Source organism: Pristiophorus japonicus, chromosome 9 (assembly GCF_044704955.1).
Source record: "Pristiophorus japonicus isolate sPriJap1 chromosome 9, sPriJap1.hap1, whole genome shotgun sequence".
Lineage (NCBI taxonomy): Eukaryota > Metazoa > Chordata > Chondrichthyes > Pristiophoridae > Pristiophorus > Pristiophorus japonicus.
Window position 1 is genome coordinate 78,689,144 of NC_091985.1, and position 25,250 is coordinate 78,714,393.

At 45.6% G+C, this 25,250-nt stretch overlaps 1 protein-coding gene across 3 annotated transcripts in view; it reads right to left on the minus strand.

The window, feature by feature from the left end:
* Window positions 1-25,250, minus strand: part of lpgat1 (lysophosphatidylglycerol acyltransferase 1) — a 151,485-nt gene that overhangs the window by 13,236 nt on the left and 112,999 nt on the right. For all 3 annotated transcript variants that reach the window (XM_070889519.1, XM_070889518.1, XM_070889520.1), the window contains one exon: window positions 1,886-1,992. In XM_070889519.1, coding sequence (XP_070745620.1) covers window positions 1,886-1,992 — 107 coding nt within the window. The remainder of the gene's footprint in view (window positions 1-1,885; window positions 1,993-25,250) is intronic.

Below are 25,250 nucleotides of genomic sequence, written 5' to 3' on the forward strand. Positions count from 1 at the left end.
CCCCAAGTCCCGCTGTACTGCAGCACTTTGCAATCTCTCGCCATTTAAATAATAACCTGCTCTTTGATTTTTTTCTGCCAAAGTGCATGACCTCACATTTTCCAACATTATACTGCATCTGCCAAATTTCAACCAGATAATGACAGCAAATTCTAAATGTTAACCATCTGTGTAAAATAAATCATTCTAAATACCCCCTTTAATTTTTTATAATTATTTTAAATTTGTGCCTTCATTACTATTTCACTCTTGGGCTTGGTGTTTGTAACTCACTTTGCCTAGTGTCTGAAACCTCCACTCAATTATAGTATCCAATCCTCTCTGGTGGTTTTATTGTAAGTAATGAGTTAGAACATAAGAACATAAGAATTAGGAACAGGAGTAGGCCATCTAGCCCCTCGAGCCTGCTCCGTCATTCAACAAGATCATGGCTGATCTGGCCGTGGACTCAGCTCCACTTACCCGCCCGCTCCTCATAACCCTTAATTCCCTTATTGGTTAAAAATCTATCTATCTTGATTTGAATACATTCAATGAGCTAGCCTCAACTGCTTTCTTGGGCAGAGGATTCCACAGATTCACAACCCTCTGGGAGAAGAAATTCCTTCTCAACTCGGTTTTAAATTGGCTCCCCCGTATTTTGAGGCTGTGCCCCCTAGTTCTCGTCTCCCCGACCAGTGGAAACAACTCTCTGCCTCTATCTTGTCCATCCCTTTCATTATTTTAAATGTTTCTATAAGATCACCCCTCATCCTTCTGAACTCCAACGAGTAAAGACCCAGTCCACTCAATCTATCATCATAAGGTAACCCCCTCATCTCCGGAATCAGCCTAGTTGCAAGGATGACTTTCACATTTCAATAAAGTGGTCTTGGTTTCAATAATCAGACAATACTGGTAGATAAATACAATTCCAGCCAGAGGATGAACTAACATCATGACAAGAGGTGGAAGTGCCTCTCCCTCTTTGCAAGCCTTCAAAAGAATTCAATTCATAAATACGAGGTGACACATACGCAACAACAGTTATGAAAGTGTTAGTTTCACTGGAATTTAGTCCGCAGTCACTGTGTTGCTGGATGCCATCCATAGTCAAGGGGTGTAGGGGTAGAATCAGATTCAATTTTCACAACAGCCAAAATTCTCAGGAACTAGCCACAAAAATAATCAAATGGAGCACGCTGAATGGGAATTTTGCTCGTTTAAAAAGGCTTTTTGTTCTAGTAGGACTAAAGATGTATTTAAAACAATTTGAAAAGTAGAATTATTTGAAACTTTAGTATTTAAAGTAGTGCTGAAGTTGCGCAGAGCATACTGCAAATTCCAAATTGAAAGCTGCCGGCTAACTTCCTTCTTGCAAACAACAGCAACTCCGGTAACAGTATTCAGTGAGCAGCTGAAACTTTCAGACCAGGATGTTCCCAGGTCAAGTAAAATACGTTGGGGGAGTGGATCAGTCTGTTGTAGATATCCTTTAATGTGGAGAAGTGCAATGTTTGGGTCTGGTCAACTCTAGACAATGTATATGATGCAGTGGAGTTTGCTAAAGGTTACAGGACCCGAGAGTCATTGCTGATCAAAGTCCACACGTTATGTGCCAAGAATATTGGCAAGGCAAATAGGACTTTGGGTTGTATTGCTAGGACAATACAATATAAAAGTAATAATACTACACTTTGCCTTTGTACAGCCACATTTGGAGTTGTGTGTCCAGTTCTGATTACCACACGAGAGATATCCCGTCACTGGAGAAGGTATGGAAGAGGGCAATTAAATTAATACCCAGTCTTGGGACTCTCTGTTACAAGGTATTAATAACTAAGGTCCATGCCTCAGAAAGAAATCTGTCAAATTTAAGTCTTTTTCAAATCCTGAGCAACTATACCTGTTTCATAAAAATGTGCCAAGAGTTCCTCTTTTTCTACAAACCGCTGGTAGAGCCATCTGGTGAGTGCCTCAGTCTCTATAGGAACATCCTTAATGGGATAGATCCTGCAGGAAAAAAACAAGGAAAGTACTCTTTAGCTAATCAGAGAGGCAAACTTAGTGCTAGAGGATATTCGTTTTTTATTACTGCAATTATTATATTTTTAAAACCTAAAAATGTTATTCCCCCTGTGCAGTAAACAATTGACGAGTTCCAAGAATATTTGTACCACATGAATTCCAGGCCATGACCACCTCAAAGTAAGAAAAAGCCCAACCACTTCGCATTGACCTGACCACAATCATTCTCCTAGCATCAACATCCTGGTCGGGGGGGGGGGGGGAGGTGCGGTCACCATTGACCAGAAGCTTAATTGGATTAGCCAAATCAACATCAAGGCCCCCAAAAGCAGGGCAGAGGCTGGGTACTCTCTGCCAAGTTGCTCACCTGATCCCTCAAAGCCTCTCCACCATCTACTGGACTCAAGTTAGGAGTGTGATGGAATACTGACCACTTGCTCAGTTAAGGTGTAGACGCAACAACACGAACAGCTCAGCAGTCTGATTGATGAACCAGACTCAATAACTAACCGCTTCATTACCAGTGCACTGTGGAGGTGGCACTTCCCAGCCCCACAGCCTTTACCACAAAGAGGAACAAGAGCAGCAAATATCATGGGAACACCATCACCATCAAGTCACAAACCATTCAGACTTAGACAAACGTTGCTGTTCCTTTATCATTATTGGGTCAAAATCCAGGAATTACCTACCCAACACCATTGTTATAGTACCGTCCGTACAAGGACTGCAGCGATACAAGAGGAAAGCCTACCACAATCTTCCCAAGAATAACCAAGAAATATCCATAGTATTTGCAAATTTTAGTTTCACTATTAGATGGTAAATCAATACCTTGCAACAAAGGAAATCAAACAACATGTCCTGCTCAAGGTTTTTATTTTTTTTAACTACGGTGGTTGGGGGCGGGGGGGGGGGGGGGGGGAGAGAAAGAGAAGGAAAGAGAGAGTTGAATTTATATAGCGCCTTTTACAACTAGAGACATCCCAAAACACTTCACCGCCAATGAAGTGCTTTTGAGGTGTAGTCACTGTTGTAATGTAAGTAAACACAGAAGCTAGTTCACACAAAGCAAGGCCCTCCAAAGATCAATGAGATAAATGACCAGATAATCTTTTTGGCGGCATTGGTTGAGGGATAAATTACATCCACCTGAGAAGACAGACTTGGCTTGCTGTTCCATTTGAAAAATGGCACCTCCAACAGTGCAGAATTCCCTCAGCTAGTATCAAGCTAGATTTAAGTGCTCAAGTCCTAGAATAGGTCTTGAACCCAGAGAGATTCCTCTGTCGTTAACGCATTCGGACTTGTCCCGTTTTTTTGAAGATGGTCATGATAATGGCATCCCGGAGATCTCCTTGCATCCTCTCCTCCTTCCAGATAAGAGAAATTAGGTCATGTATTCGTGCCAAAAGTGCTTCTCCGCCATGTTTTACTGCTTCGGTGGGAATTCCATCAGCTCTGCTGCCTTGTTATTCTTCAACTGACAGATGGCCTTTTCTACCTCGTGCCGGGCTGGGGTTGTGCCGAGATGGTGGCGGGTAGCATGCGGGATGGAGTCGAGGACACTCACGGCGAATAGAGTCTCGGTTCAGGAGATTTTGAAAATGCTTCTTCCAAGGGACGCTGACTGCCTCTCTGTCCTTGATGAGTACCTCACCGTTCTTGGCCACCAGTGGGGTAGGGCCTTGGGTGCTTGGGCCGTAGGTGGTCTTGACTGCGCTGAAGAATCCACGCACGTCGTGGTTGTCGGGTGGTGACATAAGGACAATAGAAATAGGAGCAGGAGTAGGCCATCTGGCCCCTTGAGCCTGCTCCGCCATTTAATAAAATCATGGCTGATCAGATCATGGACTCAGCTCCACTTTCCTGCCCGCTCCCCATAACCCTTCACTCACTGTTCGCACAAAAATCTGTCTATCTCTGCCTTAAATATATTCAATGACTCAGCCTCCATGGCTCTCTGGGGCTGATAATTCCAGATATACAACCCTCAGAGAAGAAGTTCCTCCTCATCTCAGTTTTGACCCCTTATTCTGAAACTATGCCCCCTGGTTCTAGATTCCCCCCACGAGGGGAAATATGCTCTCTGCATCTACCTTGTCGAGCCCCCTCATTATTTTACATGTTTCAATAAGATCACCTCTCATTCTTCTGAACTATAGGGGTGCCACAGGGCTCAGTGATGGGACCCCAGCTATTTACAATATACATTAATGATTTGAATGAGGGAATTGAGTGTAATATCTCTAAGTTTGCAGATGACACTAAGCTGGGTGGCGGTGTGAGCTGTGAGGAGGATGCTAAAAGGCTGCAGGTTGACTTGAACAGGTTAAGTGAGTGGGCAAACACATGGCAGATGCAGTATAATGTGGATAAATGTGAGGTTATCCACTTTGGTGGCAAAAACACGAAGGCAGAATATTATCTGAATGGTGACAGATTAGGAAAAGGGGAGGTGCAACGAGACGTGGGTGTCATGGTACATCAGTCATTGAAAGTTGGCATGCAGGTACAGCAGGCGTTGAAGGCGGCAAATGGTATGTTGGCCTTCATAGCTAGGGGATGCGAGTATAGGAGCATGGAGGTCTTACTACAGTTGTACAGGGCCTTAGTGAGGCCACACCTGGAATATTGTGTTAGTTTTGGTCTCCGAATCTGAGGAAGGACATTCTTGCTATTGAGGGAGTACAGCGAAGGTTCACCAAACTGATTCCCGGGATGGCAGGACTGACATATGAGGAGAGACTGGATCGACTGGGCCTGTATTCACTGGAGTTTAGAAGAATGAGAGGGGATCTCATAGAAACATATAAAATTCTGACGGGACTGGACAGGTTAGATGTAGGAAGAATGTTCCTGATGTTGGGGAAGTCCAGGACCAGGGGATATAGTCTAAGGATAATGGGTAAGCCATTTAGGACTAAGATGAGGAGAAACTTCTTCACTCAGAGTTGTTAACCTGTGGAATTCCCTACCAGAGAGTTATTGATGCCAGTTCATTGGACATATTCAAGTGTGAGTTAGATATTGTCCTTACGGTTAAAGGGATCAGTGGGTATGGAGAGAAAGCAGGAAATGGGTACTGAGGTGAATGATCAGCCATGATCTTATTGAATGGTGGTGCAGGCTCGAAGGGCCGAATGGCCTACTCCTGTACCTATTTTCTATGTTTCTATAGGCCCAACCTATCTTCATAAGTCAACCCCCTCATCTCTGGAATCAAGTCATGGATAGAGGATTGGCTAACTAATAGAAAACAGAGAGATGAGATAAAGGGCTAATTTTCCGGTTGGCAAACAGTAACTAGTGGGGTGCCGCAGGGATCGGTGCTGGGGCCTCAACTATTTACAATCTATATTAATGACTTGGATGAAGAGACAGAGTTTGCTGCTGATACAAAGATGGGAGGAAAAGCAATGAGTGAGGAGGACACAAAAAATCTGCAACGGGATATAGACAGGCTAAGTGAGTGGGCAGAAAATTGGCAGATGGTGTATAATGAACAGCCTCCAATGCAAGTATATCCTTCTTTAAATACGAAGACCAAGACTGTATGCAGTACTATAGGTGTGGCCTCACCAATACCCTGTACAGTTGTAGCAGGACTTCTCTGCTTTTATACTCCATCCCCCTTGCAATAAAGAGCAACATTCCATTTACTAACTTTTTGTGTTTCATGCACAAGGACCCCCAGGTCCCTCTGGTACTGCAGCACTTTGCAATTTTTCTCCATTTAAATTATAATTTGCTCTTCTATTTTTTCTGCCAAATTGGATAACCTCACATTTTCCCACATTATACTCCATCTGCAAAATTTTTGCCCACTCACTTAGCCTGTCTATATCCCTTTGCAGAATTTTTGTATCCTCCTCACAATTTCCTTTCCCATCTATCTTTGTATCAGCAGCAAACTCAGTCCCTTCATCCAAGTCATTAATATAGATTGTAAATAGTGGAGGACCCAGCACCGATCCCTCGCACCCCACTAGTTACTGTTTGCCAACTGGAAAATTACCCCTTTATCTCATCTCTCTTTTCTATTAGTTAGCCAATCCTCTATCCATGCTAAAATATTACCCCCAACTCAGTGAACTTTTATCTTGTGCAGTAACCTTTTATGTAGCACCTTATCGAATGCCTTCTGGAAATCCAAATACACCGCATCCACTGGTTCCCCCTTATCCACCGGTTCCCCCTTATCCACCCTGCTCGTTACATCCTCAAACAACTCCAGCAAATTTGTCCAACATAATCTCCCTTTCATAAAACCATGCTGACTCTGCTTGACTGTATTATGCTTTACCAAATGCCCTGCTACTGCTTCCTTAATAATGGACTCCAGTATTTTCCCACCAACACTAAGGATGACACAAATAACCTTCCGGAAATACTAGGGAACCGAGGGTCTAGTGAGAAGGAGGAACTGAAGGAAATCCTTATCAGGAAATTGCGTTAGGGAAATTGATGGAATTGAAGGCTGATAATTCTCCAGGGCCCGATAGTCTGCATCACAGTTTCCTCAAGGAAGTGGCCCGAGAAATAATAGATGGTCATTTTCCAACATTCTATAGACAGTGGAACAGTTCCTATTGACTGGAGGGTAGCTACTATAACCCCACTTTTTAAAAAAAAGGAGGGAGAGAAAATAGGGAATTATACACCAGTTAACCTGACATCGGTAGTGGGGAAGATGTTGGAATTAATTATTAAAGATGTAATAGCAGCGCATTTAGAAAGCAGTGACTGGATCGGTCCAAGTCAGCATGGATTTATGAAAGGACAAATCTTCTGGAATTTTAAGGATGTAACTAGTAGAGTGGACAAGGGACAACCAGTGAATGTGGTGTATTTAGACTTTCAAAAGGCTTTTGACAAGGTCCCACACAAGAGATTAGTGTGCAAAATTAAAGCACATGGTATTGGGGGTAATGTATTGACGTAGATACAGAACTGGTTGGCAGACAGGAAGCAAAGAGTAGGAGTAAACAGGTCCTTTTCAGAATGGCAGGCAGTGATTAGTGGGGTACCGCAGGGTTCAGTGCTGGGACTCCAGCTATTTACAATATACATTAATGATTCGGACGAAGGAATTGAATGTAATATTTCCAAGTTTGCAGATGACACTAAGCTGGGTGGCAGTGTGAGCGGTGAGGAGGATGCTAAGAGATTGCAGGATGACTTGGACAGGTTAGGTGAGTGGGCAAATGCATGGCAGATGCAGTATAACGTGGTTAAATGTGAGGTTATCCACTTTGGTGGCAAAAACAGAAAGGCAGAATATTATCTGAATGGTGACAGATCCAGGAAAAGGGGAGGTGCAACAAACCTGGGTGTCATGGTACATCAGTCATTGAAGGTTGGCACACAGGTACAGCAGGCAGTAATGAAGGCAAATGGCATGTTGGCCTTCAGAGCGAGAGGATTGGAGTATAGGAGCAGGGAGGTCTTACTGCAGTTGTACAGGGCCTTGTGTTCAGTTTTGGTCTCCTAATCTGAGGAAGGACATTCTTGCTGTTGAGGGAGTGCAGCGAAGATTCACCAGACTGATTCCCGGGATGGCAGGACTTACATATGAAGAAAGACTGAATCGACTAGGCTTATATTCACTGGAATTTAAAAGAATGAGAGGGGACCTCATAGAAACACAAAATTCTGATGGGATTGGACAGGTTCGGCGCAGGAAGAATGTTCCCAATGTTGGGGAAGTCCAGAACCAGGGGTCACAGTCGAAGGATAAGGGGTAAGCCATTTAGGACCGAGATGAGGAGAAGCTTCTTCACTCAGAGCATTGTGAACCTGTGGAATGCTCTACCACAGAAAGTTGTTGAGGCCAGTTCGTTAGACATATTCAAAAGGGAGTTAGATATGGCCCTTATGGTTAAAGGGATCAAGGGATATGAATAAAAAGCAGGAATGGGGCACTGAAGTTGCATGATCATATTGAATGGTGGTGCAGACTCGAAGGGCCGAATGGCCTATGCCTGCACCTATTTTCTAGGTTTCTATGTTAGGCTAACTGGTCTCTGATTTCCTGCTTTCTGTCTGCCTCCTTTTTTAAATAATGGCGTTACATTTGCGATTTTCCAATCCGCTTGGACCTCACCAGAATACAGGGAATTTTGGTAGATTACAACCAATGCATCCACTATCTTTGCAGATACTTCTTTTAAGCATGCAAGCCATCAGGTCCAGGGGACTTGTACACCTTTAGTCCCATTATTTTACCTAGTACTTTTTCTTTAGTGATGGTGATTGTCTAAAGTTCCTCCCTCCCTATAGCTCCTTGATTATCCATTATTGGGATGTTTTTAGTGTCTTCTATCGTGAAGACCGATGCAAAATATTTGTTCAAAGTTTCTGCCATTATTAATTCCCCAGTCTCATCCTCGAAGGGACCAACGTTTACTTTAGTTACTCTTTTCCTTTTTATACCTGTAGAAACTCTTACTATCTTTTTTATATTTCTTGCTAGTTTACTCTCATAATCCATCTTCCCTCTATTATTTTTTTTGGTCATTTTGATACCGTCCTTTAGTTCACCATGGATGGTTCTCCCTTCTCAAAGTCTTTGCTTCTCACTGGAATATATTTTTGTTGAGAGTTATGCAATATCTCCTTAAATGTCTGCCACTGCTTATCAACCATCTTATACTTTAATCTATTTTCCCAGTCCACTTTAGCCAACTCTGCCTTCATACCTTTGTAATCTCCTTTATTTAAGATCAGGACACTGGTCTGAGATCCAATTTTCACACCCTCCAACTGAATTTGAAACTCAACCATGCTATGATCACTCTTTCCTAGAGGATCCTTTACCAGATCATTTATTAATCCTGTCTCATTACAACAGTACCAGATCTAAGATAGCCTGCTCCCTGGTTGGTTCCACAATATATTGTTCCAAGAAACCATCCCGGATACACTATGAACTCTTTCTCTTGGCTACCTTGGCCAATTTGATTTATCCAATCAATATGAAGATTAAAATAGCCTATGATTATTGCCGTTCCTTTCTTACAAGCCTCCATTATTTCTTGATTTGTACTTCGTCCAACAATGTAGCTACTGTTAAGGGGCCTATAGACTACGCCTTCGGCCGCCTGAGGAAAAGTGTGTTTGAAATCAGGCCCTCAAATCAGCCACCAAGCTCATGGTCTACAGGGCTGTAGTGATACCTGCCCTCTTGTATGGCTCAGAGACGTGGACCATATACAGTAGACATCTTAAATCGCTGGAGAAATACCAACAATGTCTCCGCAAGATCCTGCAAATCCCCTGGGAAGACAGACGTACCAACGTTAGCGTCCTCGATCAGGCCAACATCCCCAGCATCGAAGCACTGACCACACTCGACCACCTCCGTTGGACGGGCCACATTGTTCGCATGCCTGACACAGGACTCCCAAAACAAGCGCTCTACTCTGAACTCCTATATGGCAAGCGAGCCCCAGGTGGGCAGAGGAAATGTTTCAACAACACCCTCAAAGCCTCCTTGATAAAATGCAACATCCCCGACACCTAGGAGTCCCTGGCCAAAGACCGCCTTAAGTGGAGGAAGTGCATCCGGGAGGGCGCTGAGCACCTAGAGTCTCGTCGCCGAGATCATGCACAAACCAAGCGCAGGCAGCGGAAGGAGCGTGCGGCAAACCAGTCCCACCCACCCTTTCCTTCAATGACTGTCTGTCCCACCTGTGACAGAGACTGTAATTCCCGTATTGGGTTGTTCAGTCACCCCACTTTTAGAGTAGAAGCAAGTTTTCCTCGATTTCGAGGGACTGCCTATGATGATGATGATGACGACGACGACGACGCCGCCCACCAGTGACTTCTTCCCCTTATTATTTCTTATCTTCACCCAAACTGATTCTACATCTTGATCTGCTGAGCCAATATCATTTCTCACTACTGCAGTGATCTCACCCTTTATTAACAGAGTTACCCCACCTCTTTTTGCTTTCTGTCTATCCTTCCGTACAACAATATGTATTCATATACTGCCTTTAATATAGAGAAAACATCCCAAGGCCCTTCATAGAAGCTTAAGTCAAACAAAGATTGACACTGAGCTGAAGGAGAAGATATTAACCTAAGAAATAGTAGGAGTAGGCCATTTGGACCCTCGAGCTTGTTCCGCCATTCAATTAAGATCATGATTAATCTGATCTTGGGCTCAGCTCCACTTCCCTGCCCGCTCCAAAAGCTTGGTTTTAAAGAGGGTCTTAAGGAGGAGCCGGAGGTGGAGACGCGGAGAAATTTAGGGAGGAAATTCCTGAGCTTAGGGCTTAGATGGCTGAAGGCACGGCTGCCAATGGTGTGGCGAAAGGAGTAGCAGTGCACAAGAGGCTAGAGTTGGAGAAATGGAGAGTTCCATGTAGATTTATAGAGCTGGAGGAGGATAAATATATGAGGGGTGCGAGGCCATGAAGGGGTTTAATTTTGAGGAAAGGAATTTTAAATTGGAGTCAGTCTAGATCAGCAAGCACAAGGGTGATTGGTGAGCGAGACTTGGTGCAGGATAGGGCAAAGGCAGCAGATATGTGGATGAGCTGATTTTTTTATCAAAGGCGAAGAATGAGAGCCCAGCCAGGAGAGCATTGGAATAGTTGAGTCTGGTGAGGATGAAGGGTTTCAGCAACAGTTAGGCCGAGATGGGGGATGGTGGTGCAACATTGGTCCGGAATTTGCGGTGGGTAACAACAGCAAACAAACAGCGTTCGCTGTTATTACCCCTTTGAAACTGACCGCAGCTTCAGGATTTAGCACAAGCGCATCCCAACGTGACAATCCTGAAGTTGCGGTCAGTCATTCACTGCTCTGATACTGGCTGCGCTGTGGTGCAGCCCTCCATAGCCAGTAATCAGTGTAATCAGGGAAATCAGTAAAACTGATTAAACCGTGGGCTTTTCTGTTGTTAAATGTCCCATTAAAAGTTGGACCTTGTTGGATTTGGTGTAATTGGAATTTAAACAAACGTTATGGCTATGGAAAACTAATTTTAATTTCGTGGTGTCACATTCCTCCATTATAATAAAAATTACAATTTAAGAAACTTCAAAAAATAGATTTTTTTAAAAGTTTATTCATGATATTTCAGGTTTACCGTTTCCCCATGAGAGCCCCAATCTTTGTTTTGCTCTCTAGCATTTTTAAAAAGTCAGAATAAAAACGGCTCCTTTACTTCCTGTTTCCCTGGCTGTGAGAATTCTGCATGATTGGCTGCTTAGACAGCTTGTTGATGTCACAGCAGCTCGCGCTGTGCAATTCCCAATGCATTACACTGATCTCAATTGCCCGTTGAAAAAGGCAAACGTCTTGCCACAGAGATTGAGATACCTTTGTGGGTAGCTTTCTTCACAGCTAGTGGCAAACGCCTTTGCTTTACCGCTGACCGCAAATCCCAGGCCAAAATGGAGGTGGGAAGCGTTGTGTATCTGTAAAGCATGCACTCCTATGTTCCGCCACCAGGGAGCTCATCCCCTGAAGTCCCAAGGGATCCCAACATCCCTTGGGAGCACTGTATACAAGCTGGCCCCTAAGGCCTGTCCCTCACTCTGGAGTCTTATTAAAGGCTGAGGTCATTGTTACTTTAATCTTCCTGTGTGCAGCCTCATCTGTGTTTGGAACACAATAACTGGCGACGAGAATAAAAATCCAACGCAAAGATGCAGCAAACTGTGGGCATCTTGGAGAAGTTCTCGGAGGGTGAGGACTGGGAAGCCTATGTCGAACGGCTAGACCAGTACTTTGTAGCCAATGAGCTGGACGGAGAAGAAAGTGCTGCAAAGAGAGCGGTCCTCCTCACAGTCTGCGGGGCACCACCTACAGCCTCATGAAGAATCTTCTGGCTCCGGTGAAACCCACAGATAAGTCGTATGAGGAGCTGTGTACACTGGTTCGGGAGCATCTTAACCCGAGGGAGAGCATGCTGATGGTGAGGTATCGGTTCTACACGTGCCAGCGATCTGAAGGTCAGGAAGTGGCGAGCTACGTTGCCGAGCTAAGGCGACTTGCAGGACAATGTGAGTTTGATGGCTACCTGGAGAAAATGCTCAGAGACTTTTTTTGCACTGGGCATTGGCCACAAGACCATCCTATGAAAACTTTTGACTGTAGAGACACCGACCCTCAGTAAGGCCATTGCGATAGCGTTTATGTCCACCAGTGATAACACCAAACAAATTTCTCAGCACACAAGTGCTAGCAATGTTCATAAATTAACTGGAACTGTGTATGCGAGCAGAAATGTACAGGACAGAAGAACCACGAGTCTGCAACTGCCAGCAGACCTCAGGTGACCCAGAATCCCCAACAAAGGATGAATGCAAGGCAATTCACACCTTGTTGGCATTGTGGAGGCTTCCATTCAGCCTATTCATGCCGCTTCAAAGGGTATGTTTGCAAGAGCTGTGGAACAATGGGGCACCTCCAACAAGCTTGCAAACGAGCTGCAAGCTCTGCAAAACCTGCTGACCACCACGTGGCAGAGGAAGATCGGTGCATGATGGGTCAAAGCAATTTCGAGCCTCAGAGAGAGCAGACAGGTGCTGAAGTACACGAGGTGCACACATTTGAGATGAAATGTCCACCTATAATGCTAAACGTGAAATTGAATGGCTTACCTGTAGCCATGGAACTGGACACTGGCGCTAGCCAATCCATCATGAGTAAAAAGATGTTTGGGAGACTGTGGTGCAACAAGGCATTCAGACCAGCCCTGAGCCCCATCCACATGAAACTGAGAACATACACCAAAGAGCTTATTACTGTCCTGGGCGGCGCCATGGTCAAGGTCACCTACGAGGGCACGGTGCACGAACTGCCACTCTGGATTGTCCCGGGTGATGGTCCCACACTGCTTGGAAGGAGCTGGCTGCGCAAAATCCGCTGGAACTGGGATGACATCCGAGCGCTATCACATGTCAATGAGGCCTCATGTACCCAGGTTCTTAACAAATTTCCTTCCCTTTTTGAGCCAGGCATTGGAAACTTTTCCGGGGCGAAGGCGCGGATCCAGTTGGTTCCAGAGGCACGACCCATTCACCACAAGGAGCGAGCGGTACCTCATGATGAGGGAGAGTGTGAAATCGAGCTGGACAGGCTGCACTGCGAGGGCATCATCTCCCCAGTGGAATTCAGCAAGTGGGCCAGCCCGATTGTTCCAGTACTCAAAAGTGATGGCATGGTCAGGATTTGCAGCGATTATAAAGTAACTATTAATTGTTTCTCGCTACAGGACCAATACCCGCTAACAAGGCAGACGACCTATTTGTGACGCTGGCAGGAGGCAAGACGTTCACCAAGCTCGACCTGACTTCGGCCTACATGATGCAGGAACTGGAGGAGTCTTCGAAGGGCCTCACCTGCATCAACACGCACAAGGGACTGTTCATCTACAACAGATGCCTGTTTGGAATTTGGTCGGCTGCAGCGATCTTCCAGAAAAACATGGAGAGCTTACTCAAGTTGGTACCACGCACGGTGGTTTTTCAGGATGACATATTGGTCACGGGTCAGGACATCACCGAGCACCTACAAAACCTGGAGGTCGTCCTCCAGCGACTGGATCGCATAGAGCTGCGGCTGAAGAGGTCGAAATGTGTCTTCATGGCAACAGAAGGGGAGTTTTTGGGAAGAAAGATCGCGGCGGACAGCATTCGGCCCACAGACGCCAAGACAGAGGCTATCAGAAACGCGCCCAGGCCACAGAATGTCACGGAGCTGTGGTCGTTCCTGGGACTCCAACTATTTGGTAACTTCCTACCGGGGTTAAGCAACCTTTTAGAGCCCCTACATGTGTTATTGCACAAAGGTGAGAACTGAGTATGGGGAAAAAAAAACAAGTAATTGCTTTTGAGAAATCCAGAAACATTTTATGCTCCAACAAGCTGCTTGTATTGTATAACCCGTGTAAAAGACTTGTGCTAGCATGTGACGCATCGTCGTATAGAGTCGGGTGTGTATTACAACAAGCTAACGTTGCGGGGAAGTTGCAACCTGTCGCCTATGCTTCCAGGAGGTTGTCTAAGGCCACGAGGGTCTACAGCATGATTGAGAAAGAGGCATTAGCGTGTGTGTTCGGGGTCAAGAAAATGCATCAGTACCTGTTTGGCCTCAAATGTGAGTTGGAAACCGATCACAAGCCCCTCACATCCCTGTTCGCTGAAAACAAGGAGATAAATACTAATGTCTCAGCCCGCATACAAAGGTGGGCACTCGCGCTATCAGCGTATAACTATACCATCTGCCACAGGCTAGGCACCGAGAACTGTGCAGATGCTCTCAGTCGGTTACCATTGCCCACCACGGGGGTGGAAATAGCACAGCCTGCAAACTTGTTGATGGTGGCGCAGCCCGCAGACTTGTTGATGGTCATGGAAGCGTTTGAAAATGATAAATCACTTGTCACGGCCCACCAGGTTAGGACTTGGACCAGCCAAGATCCTCTGCTGTCCCTACTAAAAAACTGTGTACTTCGTGGGAGCTGGGCCAGCATTCCCGTTGAAATGCAGGAGCCAATCAAGCCGTTCCAGCGGCAAAAGGATGAGCTGTCTATTCAGGCAGACTGCCTGTTGTGGACTAACCGAGTAGTGCTACCAAAAAAGGACAGGGAGACGTTCATCTCGGATCTCCACAGCACACACCTGGGTATAGTAATGATGAAAGCGATAGCCAGATCCCACGTGTGGTGGCCCGGTATTGACTCTGACTTAGAATCCTGTGTACGGCAATGCAGCGTGTGCGCTCAGTTGAGCAACGCGCCCAGAGAGGCACCACTAAGTTTGTGGTCCATGGTCGAGGATCCATGTCGACTATGCGGGCCCGTTTCTCAGTAAAATGTTCCTGGTGGATGCTTTTTCAAAATGGATTGAATGTGAAATAATGTCGGGAATCACCGCCACCGCCACCATTGAAAGCCTGTGGGCCATGTTTGCCACCCACGGCCTGCCTGACATACTGGTCAGTGACAACAGGCCATGTTTCACCAGTGCCGAATTTAAAGAATTCATGACCCGCAATGGGATCAAACATGTCACCTCGGGCAGGCAGAGCGGGCAGTACAAACCATCAAACAGAGCCTTAAACGAGTCACAGAAGGCTCACTCCAAACCCGCCTGTCCCGAGTACTGCTCAGCTACCGCACGAGACCCCACTCACTCACAGGGGTGCTCCCGGCTGAGTTACTCATGAAAAGGATACTTAAAACCAGACTCTCACTGGTTCAATCCAACCTGCATGATCAGGTAGAGAGCAGGTGGCAGCAACAAAATGTAAACAATGGTTGCGCCACTGTGTCACGGGAAACTGATCTGAATGACCCTGTGTATGTACTAAACTATGGACATGGTCCCAAGTGGATTGCGGGCATGGTGATAGCTAGAGAAGGGAATAGGGTGTTTGTAGTCAAACTAGATAATGGACAAATTTGCAGAAAGCACCTGGACCAAACGAGGCTGTGGTTCACAGACTGCCCTGAACAACCCACAGCAGACACCACCTTTTGAGCCGACAACACACACCCAAAGGATCAACGGCACCACGCCGGACCAGGAAATCGAACCCATCACGCCCAACAACCCAGCAAGGCCAGGCTTACCTAGCAGCCCTGCAGGGCCAACAACACACCAGTCCAGCGAAGCCACAGCCAACACACCAGAACAGACATTTGTACCGAGGCGGTCCATCAGAAAAAGAAAGGCTCCCGACCACCTCACCTTGTAAATAGTTTTCACTTTGACTTTTGGGGGGCTGGGGGGAAAGAGTGATGTTGTGCATCTGTAAAGCATGCACTCCCATGTTCCGCCACCAGGGAGCTCATCCCCTGAAGTCCCAAGGGATCCCAGCATCCCTTGCGAGCACTGTATATAAGCCAGCCTCCAAAGGCCTGTTCCTCACTCTGGAGTGTCTTATTAAAGACTGAGGTCACTGTTACTTTAACCTCCCTGTGTGCAGCCTCATCTGTGTTAGGAACACACTAGGAAGTAGGCGGTCTTTGTGATGGAGAGGATATGGGATAGGAAGCTCAGCTCGGGGTCAAATATGCAACAGAGGGGTTGAGAATGAAGAGGGATAGTACACTAAAGTGACAGAGAATATCATTTGTGACTGTGATTAGGTTCATTTCAGTGCTTTCGAATGGTCAGAGAACCACGTGACCTCTGGAAACCACACTACTGGAGATTTACCAGCCACAGAAAGATTTCCTGGGTCAGGTAGCTCTAGAGCTACCATCAAGCTGGTTTGAATTTGTGTCTGTGTACAATGTAACACTCGATACTTTTTAAACTGAAGTTAACAGAGATGGAAGATGATCCAATTTGAGGGGCTCCATAACGGTGATAAAATTAATGTTATAAAAGAAAAATTCTATTTTTTTCTTCTATTAATGGGAGTTCTTTCTTTTCTATCCTTTAATAGAAAAGTCTATCAAAGTCTCTGCTCCTTCACAGGCTGTACACTTCAAAATCAGTTAAACGAGAATGTGTGGAGACGGGTTCAGTAGAAGCTAGAAGGTTAATTAAATTATCACCCACTTAAAAAAAGTGGTTTCCAGTTGGTGATGACCCTTAATTTCAGCTCATGCTGCTATGGTTACTGAAGGAAATGAACATGCTCTTTGGTTTGACTGGAAAAACACAACCTTTGGGCAGCTGCAATGGTTTGAGTCATTCTGACCTCATCAGCCTCGACTGATATGGCTGTACAAGGTCCAGTGAATACTTTCTTCACAACCAATTGGTTTTATAACCAAAAAACTGCATTCTGCAAATACAAAAGTAGATTCTTTCTTAAATATATGCAAGTTATAATGCCAAACAGTAAAACCTGAATAGGCAAATAGCATTTAACTCTCAAGTTTGAGCTTCACAAAAATCTCATCATTTGACGTTTAGTGAGCTTTTTACAGCTAATTCAGCTGCACTCATGATGACAACCCCGTTAAGAGATCTTCCTACCCTTATATTATAAGCTCTAACATAAGGTGTTACAGACCTCGTCATTCCTTCAGTATATTCTCTAAACAGGCTGCAATTTATCCATGAGGATCTCATGTATGTTCAACATTTCAGTGACTGTTAAGGCATTGAAACTCCAATTGAACATTGAGCTCCTGATGGGGAAATCACAGGTACAGAAACCAACATTCCATCAGCATAGTGTTATACTAGGCTACAGATAATTATTTGCAATTGCAGATACAATTAAAAAAAAGAGACGTAGTGCTAGGAGCAAGATATTGGATAGTAATTTTTGTATATCAGATACAAGTTGCTTGCAATCTGCAGCAGTCCTTCAAATGCTTGTTTGCTAATATGATATTGATTGTTGCTGTGGGACATATACAGAGGTCATAATGATTTTGAGACATTTAAACAGATCCAAACTGGCAGGCAGTTAGATTGCAAACATGGCTAAGTGTTTGCTACACAAACTAAAATGAGGAATTATAAACAATGCAATATTCAAATTAACAGCATAAACAGGACAGAGTTCACAGCACTTGGAAATCATTTGTAGGTTATTATGCCACAGTTAGGATCAGGATACCCTGACCCGAGTGTGTTTTCATAGTACTTACACACTCTGAAAATAATACAATTCACAACTTGAATCATCAAACCTTTTGCTTCCACTAAGTTTTCCTTGAGCAGAGATATCTAGATAAAACTGTAACTACTCAATAATAAAGGGTTCAAACAAATTCCAGAGCAGAGTTTTTATTCTTCACCCCGGAAGTGCTTAGAATAAAATGATCACCACCAGGCATACAGGCCAAAACACTACAGTTTTATCTAGATATCTCTGCTCAAGGAAAACTTAGTGGAAGCAAAAGGTTTGATGATTCAAGGTGTGAATTGTATTATTTTCAGTGTGTAAGTACTATGAAAACACACTCAGGTCAGGGTATTCTGATCCTAACTGTGGCATAATAACCTACAAATGATTTCCAAGTGCTGTGAACTCTGTCCTGTTTATTTGAATATTGCATTGTTTATAATTCCTCATTTTAGTTTGTGTAGCAAACACTTAGCCATGTTTGCAATCTAACTGCCTGCCATCAACTCTTAAACCATGCAGAGTAGGTACCACCACTTCTAACACTCTATGCACACAGTAAACACCAGCACCTCTTAACAACTTCACAGAATACTAACCCTACTCCCCCCAAGCACTTGCAGTAAATACTACAATCACCATTTCCTAAACAGTGCACTGCAAACCATCAGCATATTAAATGAAAATATGCAGCTGCTAAGTACATAGACTAAAGACCACACAAGAGGGATCGAGCACCTTAAACAATATTTTGCTCCCTGTCACCAAATCCTCTTACTACAAGAGGATCATATTTGAAAGCAAGGTTAACTACAAACTCCTCCTCTTCATCATTAACTGCAACTCTGATGTCTGGAGCAAGAAGTTAGTTGTTTCTTTTTCTCCAAAACTGAAATCACCCACTTGGCCTCCCAACCCTATCCAGTCCTGACCCCAGAATACACTCTATTTTCTCCCTTATCCTGCCCTAGCCCTCATCAGACTGATTTCTTCCAGACAAACCATCAGTTGTTCCTTCGATCCCTTCTTGACTTCGCCAGCCAGTCTCTGTTTGAATCCCATCAGTCTGACTTCCATTCCAACTTGGAACTTTCTGGGAAAGGCATGCTGTTGGCTGCATTGTTATGGTCACAATCAAAGTGTAACTGATAGTCCCTCCAAATATTTTCATAGTGACATCAGCAAATAGGACATCCTACAAACTCCCTTGGATTGGGTACTGTGCAACGATGCGAGAGTTTATTTTGCGTGCTGTCACCTATGTGGACTGGCAGTGTAACCCTACACTGCGAGCAGCTGCAAGGTATTCAGTACTCGCTGTTTGGCTTTTTAAAAGCACCATTTCAGCTTGTGCACTAATGCGGAGGAATCACCAAACATTACTTCCTGTAATATCAAGGGAGCTGTATCCCAAATCTCTCCCAGGTTGCTTCCAAAGCTAGCCATTAATCCATAACGAGAAACAGTTAAAGGTTTATTTTGCTCCCATTTATCAACACACTCTATCTGCCTGGCTATGCATCTTCCTTGGCCAAGAGGATAGAATGAAACTCGCTCCATAGGAGCGCTAAGAGGTGCATGAGGGTGATTTGAAGTGGCTGAGTATCTCTCCCTTCATGTGAGGAAGGACCTGGCTTCTGCTCAGCACCTCCCCCTATTGCTGCAAAACCAAGATAAGAAAGCCAAGTGTGAAAGCAGCGCAGATGGTCTGGTAAAGTACAGTAGTCACCCACATATGCCCCCTTTTTAAAATCATTATTTGTAAGTGCACCCCAATCCCCGACAGTGATATCCTAATAATATTGCTGGATAAATGGGGGTGGGGAAAGAGGTGCTTGGCAGTAGCATAGACAGCTGTCCATCCCCCAGACCCTTTAATGAACGTAAAAATACACATTACCCTTTGGCAGCCGAGATTGGTAACTCAGCACTGAGAGGGAAATGAAACCTGCCTCCTTCCAGTTCATGCTGTTGTGCTCATTGCTCCAATGCACAGCACCATCTTACTGCCTTACAAACCAAATATTTCAACAAACTGAACAACTTGTATTCATATAGCGTCTTTATCGTAGTAAAACGTCCCAAGGTGCTTCACAGGAGAATTATGAGATAGGTTTTCAGGAGCATCTTAAAAGGAGGAAAGGTAGAGGGGCAGAGAGGTTTAGGGAGGGAATTCCAGAGCTGAGGGCCCAGGCAGCTCAAGGCACGGCCATCAATGGTTGAGCAATTATAATCAATGATGCTCGAGAGAGAGCAGAATTTGAGTGCAGATATCTCGGGGGGAGGGGGGGTTGTGAAGCCGAAGGAGATTACAGAGCTAGGGAGGAGTGAGGTCATGGAGGGATTTGTAAACAAGGATGAGAGTTTTAGAAACATAGAAAATAGGTGCAGGGGTAGGCCATTCGGCCCTTCTAGCCTGCACCGCCATTCAATGAGTTCATGGCTGAACATGCAACTTCAGTACCCCATTCCTGCTTTCTCGCCATACCCCTTGATCCACCTAATAGTAAGGACTTCATCTAACTCCTTTTTGAATATATTTAGTGAATTGGCCTCAACAACTTTCTGTGGTAGAGAATTCCACAGGTTCACCACTCTCTGGGTGAAGAAGTTTCTCCTCATCTCGGTCCTAAATGGCTTACCCCTTATCCTTAGACTGTGTCCCCTGGTTCTGGACTTCCCCAACATTGGGAACATTCTTCCTGCATCTAACCTGTCAACCCATCAGAATTTTAAACGTTTCTATGAGGTCCCCTCTCATTCTTCTGAACTCCAGTGAATACAAGCCCAGTTGATCCAGTCTTTCTTGATAGGTCAGTCCCGCCATCCCAGGAATCAGTCTGGTGAACCTTCGCTGCACTCCCTCAATAGCAAGAATGTCCTTCCTCAGGTTAGGAGACCAAAACTGTACACAATACTCCAGGTGTGGCCTCACCAAGGCCCTGTACAACTGTAGCAACACCTCCCTGCCCCTGTACTCAAATCCCCTCGCTATGAAGGCCAACATGCCATTTGCTTTCTTAACCGCCTGCTGTACCTGCATGCCAACCTTCAATGACTGATGTACCATGAAACCCAGATCTCGTTGCACCTCCCCTTTTCCTAATCTGTCACCATTCAGGTAATAGTCTGTCTCTCTGTTTTTACCACCAAAGTGGATAACCTCACATTTATCCACATTATACTTCATCTGTCATGCATTTGCCCAGTCACCTAACCTATCCAAGTCGCTCTGCAGCCTCATAGCATCCTCCTCGCAGCTCACACTGCCACCCAACTTAGTGTCATCCGCAAATTTGGAGATACTACATTTAATCCCCTCGTCTAAATCATTAATGTACAGTGTAAACAGCTGGGGCCCCAGCACAGAACCTTGCGGTACCCCACTAGTCACTGCCTGCCATTCTGAAAAGTCCCTATTTACTCCTACTCTTTGCTTCCTGTCTGACAACCAGTTCTCAATCCATGTCAGCACACTACCCCCAATCCCATGTGCTTTAACTTTGCACATTAATCTCTTGTGTGGGACCTTGTCGAAAGCCTTCTGAAAGTCCAAATATACATCAACTGGTTCTCCCTTGTCCACTCTACTGGAAACATCCTCAAAAAATTCCAGAAGATTTGTCAAGCATGATTTCCCTTTCACAAATCCATGCTGACTTGGACCTATCATGTCACCTCTTTCCAAATGCACTGCTATGACATCCTTAATAATTGATTCCATCATTTTACCCACTACCGATGTCAGGCTGACCGGTCTATAATTCCCTGTTTTCTCTCTCCCTCCTTTTTTAAAAAGTGGGGTTACATTGGCTACCCTCCACTCGATAGGAACTGATCCAGTCAATGGAATGTTGGAAAATGACTGTCAATGCATCCGCTATGTCCAAGGCCACCTCCTTAAGTACTCTGGGATGCAGTCCATCAGGCCCTGGGGATTTATCGGCCTTCAATCCCATCAATTTCCCCAACACAATTTCCCGACTAATAAGGATTTCCCTCAGTTCCTCCTCCTTACTAGACCCTCTGATCCCTTTTATATCCGGAAGGTTGTTTGTGTCCTCCTCAGTGAATACCGAACCAAAGTACTTGTTCAATTAGTCCGCCATTTCTTTGTTCCCCGTTATGACTTCCCCTGATTCTGACTGCAGGGGACCTACGTTTGTCTTTACTAACCTTTTTCTCTTTACATATCTATAGAAACTTTTGCAATCCGTCTTAACGTTCCCTGCAAGCTTCTTCTCGTACTCCATTTTCCCTGCCCTAATCAAACCCTTTGTCCTCCTCTGCTGAGATCTAAATTTCTCCCAGTCCCCGGGTTCGCTGCTATTTCTGGCCAATTTGTATGCCACTTCCTTGGCTTTAATACTATCCCTGATTTCCCTTGATAGCCACGGTTGAGTCACCTTCCCTTTTTTATTTTTACGCCAGATAGGAATGTACAATTGTTGTAGTTCATCCATGCGGTCTCTAAATGTCTGCCATTGCCCATCCAGTCAACCCCTTAAGTATCATTCGCCAATCTATCTTAACCAATTCACGCCTCATACCTTCAAAGTTAGCCTTCTTTAAGTTCTGGACCATGGTCTCTGAATTAACTGTTTCATTCTTCATCCTAATGCAGAATTCCACCATATTATGGTCACTCTTCCCCAAGGAGCCTCGCACATCGAGATTGCTAATTGATCCTCTCTCATTACACAACACCCAGTCTAAGATGGCCTCACCCTAGTTGGTTCCTCGACATATTGGTCTAGAAAACCATCCCTTATGCACTCCAGGAAATCCTCCTCCACCGTATTGCTTCCAGTTTGGTTAGCCCAATCTATGTGCATATTAAAGTCACCCATTATAACTGCTGCACCTTTATTGCATGCACCCCTAATTTCCTGTTTGATGCCCTCCCCAACATCACTACTACTGTTTGGAGGTCTGTACACAACTCCCACTAACATTTTTTGCCCTTTGGTGTTCTGCAGCTCTACCCATATAGATTCCACATCATCCAAGCTAATGTCCTTCCTAACTATTGCATTAATCTCCTCCTTAACCAGCAATGCTACCCCACCTCCTTTTCCTTTTATTCTATCCTTCCTGAATGTTGAATACCCCTGGATGTTGAGTTCCCAGCCCTGATCATCCTGGAGCCACGTCTCTGTAATCCCAATCACATCATATTTGTTAACATCTATTTGCACAGTTAATTCATCCACCTTATTGCGGATACTCCTTGCATTAAGACACAAAGCCTTCAGGCTTGTTTTTTTAACACCCTTTGTCCTTTTAGAATTTTGCTGTACAGTGGCCCTTTTTGTTCTTTGCCTTGGGTTTCTCTGCCCTCCACTTTTCCTCATCTCCTTTCTGTCTTTTGCTTTTGTCTCCTTTTTGTTTCCCTCTGTCTCCCTGCATTGGTTCCCATCCCCCTGCCATATTAGTTTAACTCCTCCCCAACAGCACTAGCAAACACTCCCCCTAGGACATTGGTGCAGACCGTCCGGTTTGTACTGGTCCCACCTCCCCCAGAACCGGTTCCAATGCCCCAGAAATTTGAATCCCTCCCTGCTGCACCACTGCTCAAGCCACGTATTCATCTGCGCTATCCTGCGATTCCTACTCTGACTAGCACGTGGCACTGGTAGCAATACCGAGATTACTACTTTTGAGGTCCTACTTTTTAATTTAGCTCCTAGCTCCTTAAATTCATTTCGTAGGACCTCATCCCTTTTTTTTTTTAAAACCTATGTCGTTGGTACCAATGTGCACGATGACAACTGGCTGTTCTCCCTCCCTTTTTAGAATGTCCTGCACCCGCTCCGAGACATCCTTGACCCTTGCACCAGGGAGGCAACATACCATCCTGGAGTCTCGGTTGCGGCCGCAGAAACGCCTGTCTATTCCCCTTACAATTGAATCCCCTATCACTATCGCTCTCCCACTCTTTTTCCTGCCCTCCTGTGCAACAGAGCCAGCCACGGTGCCATGAACTTGGCTGCTGCTGCCCTCCCCTGATGAGTCATCCCCCCCAACAGTACCCAAAGCAGTGTATCTGTTTTGCAGGGGGATGACCACAGGGGACCCCTGCACTACCTTCCTTGCACTGCTCTTCCTTGCTGGTCTTCCATTCCCAATCTGGCTGTGAACCCTTTCCCTGCTGTACGACCAACTCGCTACACGTGCTTCTCACGTCATTCTCAGCATCGTGGATGCTCCAGAGTGAATCCACCCTCAGCTCCAATTCCGCAACGCGGTCAGTCAGGAGCTGGAGGCGGATACACTTCCCGCACACGTAGTCGTCAGGAACACTGGTGTCGTCCCCGAGTTCCCACATGGTACAGGAGGAGCATATCACGTGACCGAGCTGTCCTGCCATGACTTAACCCTTAGATAAGCCACAACAATACTAAAGTTTACTCACTGTTATAGAAGAGAAAAAAGAAAAACTACTCACCAATCACCAGCCAATCACTTACCCCCTTGGCTGTGACGTCACCTTTCTGTTTCTTTCTACTTCTTTTTTGCCTTCTCCCTGTAGCTGCACCGGCCACGCCTCTCCACGCACCTCCTTGACGCTGCTCCCGACTGCCGGCAACACTGGGCCCCGGACTCCCTGCTGTGCCTTTTATAGGCCTCACCAACGCACCTCCTCAACGCTGCTCCCGACTGCCGCCAACACTGGGCCCCGGACTCCCTGCTGTGCCTTTTATAGGCCTCTCCACGCACCTCCTCGACGCTGCTCTCGACTGCCGCCAACACTGGGCCCCGGACACTCTGCTGTGCCTTTTATAGGCCTCTCCACGCACCTCCTCGACGCTGCTCCCGACTGCCGCCAACGCGGGGCCCCGGACTCCCTGCTGTGCCTTTTATAGGCCTCTCCACGCACCTCCTCGACGCTGCTCCCGACTGCCGCCGACACTGGGCCCCGGACTCCCTGCTGTGCCTTTTATAGGTCTCTCCACGCACCTCCTCGACGCTGCTCCCGACTGCCGCCAACGCGGGGCCCCGGACTCCCTGCTGTGCCTTTAAGAGGCCTCTCCACGCACCTCCTCGACGCTGCTCTCGACTGCCGCCGCCCCATTTTGAAATGGGGCATTCCATATTTACGAAAGGATATACTTGCTTTGGAGGTAGTTCAGAGAAGATTCACTAGGTTGATTCCGGGGATGAGGGGGTTGACTTATGAGGAAAGTTTGAGTAGGTTGGGCCTCTACTCATTGGAATTCAGGAGAATGAGAGGTGACCTTATCGAAACGTATAAGATTATGAGGGGGCTTGACAATGGGGTACTGAGGGAATGATCAGCCATGATCATATTGAATGGTGGTGCAGGCTCGAAGGGCCGCATGGCCTACTCCTGCACTTATTTTCTATGTTTCTATGACAAGGTGGATGCAGAGAGGATGTTTCCACTGATGGGGGAAGACGAAAACTAGAGAGCATGATCTTTGAATAAGGGGCTGCCCATTTAAAAGAGATGAGGAGCAATTTCTTCTCTGAGGGTTGTAAATCTGTGGAATTCGCTGCCTCAGAGAGCTGTGGAAGCTGGGACATTGAATAAATTTGAGACAGAAATAGACAGTTTCTTAAACGATGAGGGGATAAGGGGGGTAATGGGGAGCAGGCAGGGAAGTGGAGCTGAGTCCATGATCAGATCAGCCATGATCTTTTTGAATGGTGGAGCAGGCTCG